Genomic DNA, 10,699 nt, shown 5'->3' with positions numbered 1-10,699 from the left:
ATTTATATTTATCCCTCAAACCCTCTCTCTCCTCACCAAGGTCTCTCCATGCAGCAGCCTCAGGAGGCCTTCCTCACAGTCCTACATAGGGCCCAGAAGCTAGCTCCCTACCTCAGGGCAGCCTGAAGCCAGTGCTCCACCATCCACACCTATGAGATCCCAAGCACGTTATTTCCACAGGCCTGTCTCCTCAGCTGTGGGGTAAGGTGGGATTGCCAGGTTTCTAAGGCTCTTTGCGCATTAAAGTACTATCATCTATAACCTTCTTTGTGAGGGTCTCGAACCCTCAGAAGCAAAGGGCAGATGTTGATGCGAGAGACATACAACAAGGATGCATGTTCTGGCTAGAGAATCTAAGCCACCAACTAACATAGTAGGCGCCTCTAGCAAGCTCTGGGGTAGCTACCGCATTGCTATTAGCCTATTTTAGCATGCCATGTACTTTTTCAAGTGTTTTCCAGACTTTCTTATATACATATCACACTTTGGGATAGACAAATGCTTTGAGGAAAACACATATTTTGGAGCATATAGACACGTTAAGGTGCATGCATACTACATACTCAGGATATCTATACTGTGTGTGCAATGCACTTACATTCAGAGAAGTGTCAACACCACAACTATGGAAACTCTGGGGTTAAGGGTACAGACTTTTCAACCAGATGAAATGGAATATGATGAATTTACACACCATTTAACCCTGGGTAAGCCAGTTGCCCTCTGCACTCTGTTTCTTTGCCTGTAAAATGGGAATAACCCTCACAGCGCTCTTGGAAAGATTCAAGAAGGCAATGCTTAAAACAGTCACAGCGTGGCTGGCATGGGAGGAACACATGCTTTGCAGTTTGTTACTGTGCAGGGGTGTAGAGACTATTTACAATGTGTAGGTTATAGAGAATCCCAGAGTTCAAAGACTTGAAACTTCAATTACCAGACAAGAGAGCCACTTAATCCATGTTTATTTCACATTTGATCTGTAAACTTTATTATTTTTTTTAAAAAAATCCACTGTCATAAGCAACAAGTGCTAACATTTAGTTTTCCTTTCGTGAAATCAGAGCACAGGCCTTCCCTGTCCACCCAAAATAAGCAGAAACCCTGCTGCAAACACAAAGTCTCTGCCTTCCTCCCTGACTCTGGCAATTCATTAGTGACATGATCTCAGCCAGAAAAGCAGGGGGAAGGGAACACTTTCCTACCTAAGAGCTCTTGGGGTTGGTGCTGTACAGTGCGGCAGGCCCATTTGTCTTCTCACTGTTTACCTTGTGCAAATTGTATCAGGTTTGTTTCTTCCACGTAATTTCCACTCCTGTGTGGCTAAAATCAGCAGCTAAAAGATTCCCTCTTAGATGGCTCTTTCTGGGGGAGGGGCGGCACACATACAATCTAGAAACATACATATTCTTCTTCAAGCCTTGGCCCCAGAGTAGCAGGGATCCACAGAGTCGGTTTCAAAGTGAGTTACTGGGGCAAGTGGTGCCTCAGAAGATAATGGCTTCATACACAGGGCTGATGCAAGGCGGAAGGTTCATTTCCTTCTGTCTTGGTCCATCGCTCTAATATTTACATAGGAAAAGGCAATTATGCTGTTAGGCACGGGCGGGGGGGGGGAGGGGGAGGAACATGAACAGAAACCCTTTCCCTGTCAGGAAATCTCAAAGCGGGTCTGTGTCGGAGGGACTGTCACCAGTCACTAGTAAAAAAGCACTGAGAGCGACATAACACTAGAAAAGGGCTCGCATCGCGAAGGAGCTTGGTCTGGACCAGGTTAGCTGCTGGAGAGCATCTCCACGGCCATGATTTCAACATCACACCAATGCCAACACTGAAGACTTCAAAGTATGATATCAAAAATAATGTATATTTACAGTGGGGGTGAGGAGGGCTGGCAGGGCTGCCCTGAATGGTTTTATAAAGGGGGGAGGAGAGAGTGGTAATTAGCCTGGGCTAGAAAATCTTGGTTCATTAACCCTTTGGCAGCCATGCCTTCTCTAGTACTGCGCTTGCTCTGAAGAGCTTGGGAGAGTCAGACTGGTGGGGAGGGTGGCAATGTCGTTAGGAAACAATACTGATCGGGGTAGCCCCCCAGGAAATGGCTGGGGGTAGGGAGCAACCGAAACAACCACCAAAAGGCGCATGTGTTCCCCTCAGCCAGAACTTTACACATGTAACAAAAGGTGCCCTCAAAGACCACGGGGCTCCCTCCTAGTTAGATAACACATGGAGCAGGTAGGTCCTGGGTTTCAGAGTGCTGGGGCTGCATGCACAGACGCGCCCCCTCGAAGCCCGGGCCCTGCATTGAACAAACGTCTGTAAGCAGGGCACATTCCACTCGCTCACACGATGCGCTTTCTGTCCCCACGGCAGAGGATCTTCTTGAAGGCGCGGCGGAAGTCGTGGTTGAAGATGGTGTAGATGACCGGGTTCAGGGAGCTGTTGCAGTAGCCGAACCAGAAGAAGAAGTTGAAGAGCTGGTAGGGCACGGGGCAGCCGACCGCTATGAGTGTGTAAGTGAAAAAGAACGGGAACCAACACACCACGAACACGCCGATGACCACAGCCAGCACGAACGTGAAGCGCTTCTCGCGGTTCTGCCGCCCGCGCCAGCGCGACGCTTTGGCGCCGCGCTCCTCTCCAGGCCCGGACCCAGCAGTCCCAGGCCCCGCGGACCCAGGCCCGCGCCGAGGCAGACTGTCCCCCGGCTTCACCTGGCTTGCCCGGGTCTTGCCCTTGGCCCGGGGACCGCGCTCGGGTCTACGGAGTCCCGGGGGCCGCTCGGCATGCTCGGACGACGAACTCTCCTCTAGGTCCAGCGCATCCCCGTCGCGGGACCCAGCGGGCGCGGGCTCCCCCGGGGCACCGTTAAGCTGGGTGGGGAGAGGCTCGGCCTCGGCGCCTCCGGGGCCCGCTCCGCGTTCCGGGCCCAGGCCGTTGGGCCTGCGATCGGCGCCCCCAGGTGGTGCGGAACAAGCGTCCGGACCCCGGCGGCTGGGCGGCACGCGGGTGCGACGCTTGGCGATCTGATAGATACGCACATAGACCAGGATCATGATGAGGCAAGGCGCGAAGAAGGAACCGATGGACGACGAGATGACATACCACTTCTGGTCGTTGATCTTGCAGCTCGGTTCGGCCGGCTGTTGGCCGCCGCCAGCGCCCTTCTTCTCTATGGAGATGAGGGGCGGGAAGGAGATAACAGCCGAGATGACCCACACGGTGACGATGATGGCCTTGATCCGGCGCGGTGTGCGCTTCAGGTTGTACTCGATGGCCTGTGTGATGGACCAGTAGCGGTCCAGGCTGATGGCACACAGGTGCACTATGGACGACGTGCAGAAGAGCACGTCGAGAGCCAAGTAGATCTCGCACCACACCTTACCAAAGTACCAGTAGCCCATAACCTCGTTGGCCAAAGAAAAGGGAATGACCAGCGTGGCCACCAGGATGTCCGCTGAGGCCAGAGACACCAGGAAGAGGTTTTGGGGCGCTTTAAGTGCACGACTGGTGAACACTGCAATAATAACCAGCACGTTGCCAAACACTGTGAACAGCATCAACAGGCCAGCCAGGCACACCAGAGTCAGTGTCACCTGCAGGGAGTAAGGGGTGGCCCGGGTGCCGCCCCCGGGCGCCTCAGTCCCATTCCAGCTCGTGTTGCCGGAGTCCGGCTGCAGGGAGCCCATGGGCGCAAAGCTGCCCTCGGCCAGCGGCTGCTCCTGGCGGAACATGAACGCGGGTGCCGGTTCTCCTGGGCCTGCTGCCAGCTGCCTTCCGGCCCCGCGTCCGTGAGTCCTCCTCTTCCTCTGGCGCGCGGACCGTCCCGCCGCGCCTCACATAGGGAGCCCAGGCCCAAGCTGGGGGACCGCTAGTGGTCCATAGACTAGTGCCCGCGAACTGGCACAGGCTGGTCCACCGCTCCGGGTGGGCACCTTCTCTCTTCCAGCTCCCCAAACACAGCCAAGTTTTTTTCTAAGAGGCAGGATAGAGTAGGGCCAGCTGGCAGTTAGAGATTTAATTCTTCAAGAAAAAAGAAAAGAAATCATCGGTGGCCTGATGACTTGGAAAGATGTCAGAAAATTATACAAATGTATTTAAATAGACATCTATACCTTGACTCTTGAGCTGAGAGAAAGCAAGAAGTCTTACCCCAAAAGACAGCCGAGGGGTGTTGGTGAGGGCACAGGGTCCTAGGTCGTTCTTCTTATACCCTCGAAGCGATTTCCGATTCTGTCGCTGCCCCCCAGGCGCGGTGGAGCGGGCTGGGCCGGACCTCGGGCGAGGGCGCGGACTCTGCTTCCTCTGGGAGAGCCACGGGACTTCCAAAGTTGTGCGCCCTGCTGGGGCTGGGACGCAGCGCACTGAGCTCGGGGGCGGCGGCGGCGGGATGAAGGGTGTGGGGGCCGCATGAAGGCACCCCCCTCCTCCCGTCCTCAGGGCCAAGCTAGGTGAGCGATTGACTCTCCGGAAGCCGCGGCCGAGGCAAGGGTGGCTGCTAATCGCCAGCTAGGTGGGCTCTGAGCGCAGCAGACCCGGCGGGGGTCCGAAGACCTTTGGAGTTTTAGCAGGACTTGGGGCTGAAGGCGCTGGGGTGGCTGGGTGGAGTGCACCGGCTGCTGGGCGTCTGCACAGAAGCGCTGCTCCGCCGCTCTACGGTGCACTGGTTTTATAGTCCCAGGATGAAGCCGGCGTTGCCGAGCAGCCAGCGTCAGTCCCCACGTGGGAAGCCGACCCTCCTCCGCCCCTCGCGCCTCCCCTACTCAGGTCTAGAGCCCGCACCCGCGTCGGACCCCAGAGAGCGCTGCCTCGGAGGCTGTACTGGCCTTTTGGAAAGGCGGGTACCGTGAACAAGGGGCTTTAAGAGAGAGCCTAAGGAGTGGGGAGCGGCCCCTGCTGGGAGTTGGCCGCGCAGCTCCGGACGGGCCAGGAGACAGTAACACCCGGGAGTACACCGATCTAACTGGGTTCAAGCAGTAAAGGGTACCAGGGTGCTGGGACCCAAATTAGGAGACGCAGCCGCAGCGTCGTGTAGGGGTCGCTGGCGAAACAGCCCCGCCCCAGCCAGGCAGGTGCTCCTGGTGGTGGCCGGGATGAAAGGGATCTTGGAGAGATAAGCCTGTGCAGGTTCCTATGGAACCACTGAAGCGGAATGGAAAACACCTGCGCGTGAGCGGACCAGGCCTGACTTATTCATACTTGGGGAAGAGAAAGCCACATATCCTTGCAGCCTTAGAGCTGTCTGCGGGATGTTCGTGGGCTGGGGTCAGCACTGCGCCCCCTTGAACGGCAGTGGGGAAGGGTCCTGAAGGCGTAGGCCCTGAGCCGTGACAGAACGAGAGCGCACTGACACCTGCTGGCCGCCGAACGTCACGGCTGGGCAGCGACTTGAGGCTCCAGTTTCTAGTCCTTTCCTGTATCTTCTGTCTTGGGGCAAGTCTGGATCTAAGCTCAATAGAAAAAATAGAAAAAACAAAAAGAACCAAGATTTCAAACTGCACTGTATCATGTTGCAGAAATCTTCGCGTTGTATGTGTCTACCTCCGAAGAGAGTGAGGCTCGAACCTTCTACAGATGGCGAGGGAATCCTGCGCCCTCCTCTCTGTTGGCTTTAAACTGCTGGGAACCCTTAAGCATTTGTTGAGGCACAGATATTTTATGAAGAGCTAGAAAAGAGGAGCGTCAGGACATCATCAGTAGATGTAAGCCTTAATCATGCTGTTTTAATCGGTACATTTTGTGTGCATGTCTTATAGCATCACACTGTAGTCCACAAATGTACACAATTATGTGTTAATCAAAATGTTTTTTATGTTTATGGAAATAGAAATATTAACTTCCCTGATTTGGTCACCACATGCTGTGAATAATACTGAATTAACATACAGCATCTCACACCTTTGTACAATTAAAAGAAAAAATTTTAAGTTAAACTCCAACCCGCTTACCCAACACACACACACACACAACCTGCACAACATCTTTCAGTGGGGGCAGGGTGCTAGCCAAGGAAGAGAGGGAATTTACATGCTCTCTCTCTGATTAGAATGTAGGAGCATGGGAGTTGATCATCGTTTCCAAGCATGCTGGATGTCAGTAGCGCAGGATTCATTCACTATGCCATCTGCACTCCAGATGAGCAGCAGGCAGATCGTGAAGGCAGGAGAGCAGGAAATGTCAATAGGGTGGCCATACGACCTAAAGAAACATCTGTCATACTTCAGAGATTACCAAATCAAATGCCATATGCTGTCATTCAAGCCCAGATTCCAATCTCTGACATTATGGTGCAGGCTCAGGTCTGGCTGAAGACTGCGGGCTAAATGAATGACCGTGGCCATCTCCAGTTGATGGTTTCATCCCTGACCAATAACATGGTATTTGACGATGCTAAGTATTTCTCAGATGTCTCTCTTGAGTTCAGCACCTTTACTCCCCAATACTTCCCCCAGTAGAGAGCCTCTGCTCCTGCCTTCTTGCTGAGACTTTCTCAGACTCTCAAGAAAACCAAGAAGGCTAACTTAACTGACCCCTCTCTGTTGAGACTCTTGTTCCCTGTTATCTCCTACATCTCTGCTCCGAGCCTCTTGGCAAGACATTGCAAATGTGTTCATTTGGAAATGTGACTGAAAGTGGGCAGCAGGAAGTATCCAAATTATGTGAAGATTTTTATAAAGCCAATTAAAGCTACAAAAAAAAATGAGCTCAGGTTGAGAATCGCAGCCTGGATCTCAGACATGCAGCCTTCTCTAGTGATGGTGCAGACTCCACAGGATCTGAGGCAGATCACATAGCAGAGTTGGTGGCTTGAGGGAGATCCCTCCCTGAACATACCCATGAAGGTCTATATTAGTAAAAAATAAATACTAAAATACCACATCTGAGTACTGGCCACAGGCCAGGCACAATGCTAAGCAGCTTATAAGATATATATTATTTTGTCCAATCATTTGCTTATATAAATGGGGAAAACAAAGGTCCGAAAGGCTAAGTACATTGGCAGCCATTTACTGGGCTGATTCCTGAATGTAAGCCCAAGAATTTTCCACCACCATTCCACCAACTGAGGCTCTGCCTCAGAGACTGGCAAAGGTTCATCCAGAGAATGTTGAGCTATGGGTGCTGCTCAGGGTGGGGGTCTTTCACTAGCATGGACAAAACCATGGGTTCAATCCTCCACACCACTGTACAGCCTGAGTGGGGTGGTGCATTCCTGTAACCCATAACTCGGGAGATGGGGGCATGATGGTCACATAAAGGCTTTGACTGTCAGAAGGAAGGCTGTTGGGAAGTTCTAAGTGCTCCTCTAACCCGGGAGGTGTCCTCCAGTTGTGACCACCACAGCAGGGCACATGTGTCACTCACTCTATATCTAGTGCTCGCTGTCCTGACACAGTATCAGACACAGTTTATGGGAGACTGCACATTTCTCATGCTCTCTGATATAGAGCATAAAGAGGTGAGAACAGCTTCCTCTCCCGGGTATCAGTATTAACTTGAATAACCCCACTCACTCACACACACAGTAGGCTCAGGACCACTCACACACACACACACAGTAGGCTCAGGCGCGCACACACACAGTAGGCTCAGGCATGCACACACACACACACACACACACACAGTAGGCTCAGGACCACTCACACACACACACACAGTAGGCTCAGGCACGCACACACACACAGTAGGCTCAGGTGCACGCACACACACACACAGTAGGCTCAGGCACGCACACACACACACACACACACAGTAGGCTCAGGCGCGCGCACACACACATACAGTAGGCTCAGGCCCACTCACACACACACAGTAGGCTCAGGCCCACTCACACACACAGGGGGTTTACCTTCTATTCCTAGGGCACTCCTGAAGAAGGATGCTTACAATCACATTTTTGGGGTAGGGATGTCTAGTTTGTATGAGGCCCTGGGTTCCACACCCAGGACCACCAAATAAATATTCTGGAACAGACCCCTTGAGAATGCCAATTCACTGGGATTGAGGTGGGGTCTTAGTACTAGCATTTTTAACGTAAATAATTTAGTAAACACTACAGATAGCACATACTAACCATCTTCCTAAATGTTCGTGAGATGAAAATGAATTCCGCATCTGACTGAGCTGCCAACTAGCCCACAGGTAGGCTGCCAAGATGGCTACTGCTTCAGTCCCAAATCAGGACCCAGCTACACACCAACCAATTCATGGATATATTCTTCATTTTTTCCCCAAGAACATTCAAGTTGTCAGAGCTGTTCAAATTGTGTCAGTTAGATGATTTGCCAAAAAGTGGATGCTACTTAATCTAAACAATGTTTGTCCTTGAATTACATTGGGTTTCAATGTCAAACAAGACCCAAATGTGCCTTGGTTTCTCAGTCCTACTGTAAAAGCCTAATTTAAAAATGTGTGTCAACAGCTTAATCTCAAGCTGGAAGCATTATTTTGGAAGATTGTGGCCATGCAAAGAAGTTAGAGACTTAGCTAAAGGAAGGAAGTCACGGGGTGAGCGTGGGGGGAAGGGGCATGGGGAGAGATGCTTTCTGCTTTGATAAAGCTTCCCACAGGCCCAAGCCATGTGTTTGAACCCTTGGCCCCCGTTGACAGTACTGCTTAGCAAGTTGTGGATCCTTCAGGAGGTGGAGCTTCATTAGATGTGAGTCATTGGGGGTAGGCCTTAGGGTTTTATAGCTGGGCCTGACTTCCTGTTCACTCTGTTCCTTGATAGTGGGTAACGTGACCTGGACAGCAGTCTCTTGCTCCTGCCACTCACCATCAACTGTTTTCCATCGAACTATATGCCAGCATAAACCCTTCCTTCCTTGAGGGCTTCTGGTCACAAGGAGCCTAGTTAACAGACCTCTGAAAAGTATGCCTGATCCCTGTCCCTTTCGCACTGGCAAGCACACTCCTGCTACCATGATACTCTTTCCTTCAAGGGCATGGGACTAAGTAAATGTGGACCAAACCCCCGAACTGTGAGCCTAGTAAGTGGTTTCTGTAAGAAATTTGGTTATATAAGTGTAAAGTAATTAACCCACTTAACTTGATGGTAACTTCAATTTAACAGAAATGGAGAGCTGAGTCGGGGAGAGCATTATTATGACCTCTGTTACTTTGGTTTGGGGTTTTGTTTGATGTTTTAGAAGATCTGATTGTCTAAGGAAAAACCAGCATACCTATTAGCATGTACTCCCAGGCAGAGTCAAAGCTTTCAAATAGAAATCTGCCACCCATTCAGACAAACACAAGCCACCCAACACCCCACCCCCTGAGAGATGGTAACTTAACACAACACACTCACCCTTCTGAACATGATGAGCAGGTGTAGAACAGAATGTTCTCAACTACTGCTCAGGCTGTGCACACAGCTAGAATCACAAACATCTGTCAACTCACTATCTGTGCCGATGAGAGGGGAGACAGGACTCACTAGAGGAAAGTCTATCACTTCTCTGAGCTTTTACCTAACTCCTTCATCGTACTTTTCCTGTGCTGAAGCTTGTGGGCATCCTATGGTTACTGCAAGTTGACAGTTGCCAGAAGGAAAGGGCCTCTTCCAGGGGTGCGTGTGGAGGTGCCTCCACCACCCGTCATGTCTGATGCCAGATGTCTGCGGCTGCTGACACACCAGCAAGCCTTGCCATTGCCTCTGTCGCTTTCTAAAGCATTAGGCAGCCCTGTGCTGGCCTGGAAACTGAAGCCAGGTGTTCGTGTCTCCACTAGAGTGACTCTCAAGAGCTGTGTGCACACACAAAGCATATCATCACCTACCTTAGGGTTCTGGGACAGTCCTCAGATAAGTGCCTGCCCCACCCCAACAAGCTGGGCAATGACCCTGCTTTGCCCAAACACATGAGGAGAAGCAACCCTTGACTAGACTATGGTGAGCAATGGCTATTTGTTCTCACATTTGACAGGTGAGATAGAGGCACCAGCCCAAGAGTACAAAGTAGACATTTGTCACCGACAGTAATAACTCTTAAACTAACATTCCATTAATCTAATTAGGTAAAGTGAGTCACCCTTCATGTTTGCTCAAGGAAACCATGGAGACAATGTGCATGAAGCATGGAGAGAGAGAGAGAGAGAGAGAGAGAGAGAGAGAGAGAGAGAGAGAGAGAGAGAGAGAGAGAGAGAGAGAGAGAGAGGGAGGAATCTAACTATGACTATTACTATGACTATTTAAATTATCTTTTATCCATTCTCCTTAGTCAACACCACCAAAAACAGACCCTTCCTTGCTCAAGAAACTCCTGCCTGAAAGGCAGGCAATTCACAAGACATTGATATTTGAACTTGAGAGTAAAATAAGTTCTGGCCCTGGCCCTGCTTCGGACATTTAATAACTATTTACTTGACTTTGAGTCCTCGTTTCCTCATGTGGAAAACAGGAAATAGTTTTATACACCTCACACATGCTTTTAAATAGAGATTAAATGTTTGAATGCATAGAAAATACTCAGCTCAGACTTTGTTACAAAATATACATTAGGTATCTTTTTTTATCTAGCAATGCTATCTTCTTTATTAGTCAAAATATTCATGGAACCAATGCAAATAGATCCTGCAATCTGTCAGTCTTAGCAAGGATTGTTAATAAACCAGCACTAGAAATATAAAGTTAAGCAAAATAAACACCAAAGTGGGAAACACAGTTTTAATAGGCTTAACACATCTTTGTTAGGTTTGTGTGTGA

General features: G+C 50.5%; 1 protein-coding gene across 1 annotated transcript; it reads right to left on the bottom strand.

Moving 5' to 3' along the window:
- Positions 1–945: 945 nt before the first annotated feature.
- On the bottom strand, positions 946–4,764 carry Adra2a (adrenoceptor alpha 2A). The gene has a single exon (XM_038341015.1). It carries the CDS (start codon positions 3,729–3,731, stop codon positions 2,340–2,342), a length of 1,392 nt encoding a protein of 463 aa, XP_038196943.1. The 5' UTR covers positions 3,732–4,764; the 3' UTR covers positions 946–2,339.
- Positions 4,765–10,699: the final 5,935 nt, after the last annotated feature.

Source organism: Arvicola amphibius, chromosome 1, assembly GCF_903992535.2.
Source record: "Arvicola amphibius chromosome 1, mArvAmp1.2, whole genome shotgun sequence".
In the NCBI taxonomy this organism is placed as follows: domain Eukaryota; kingdom Metazoa; phylum Chordata; class Mammalia; order Rodentia; family Cricetidae; genus Arvicola; species Arvicola amphibius.
This window is presented reverse-complemented; position numbering and strand designations above follow the sequence as displayed.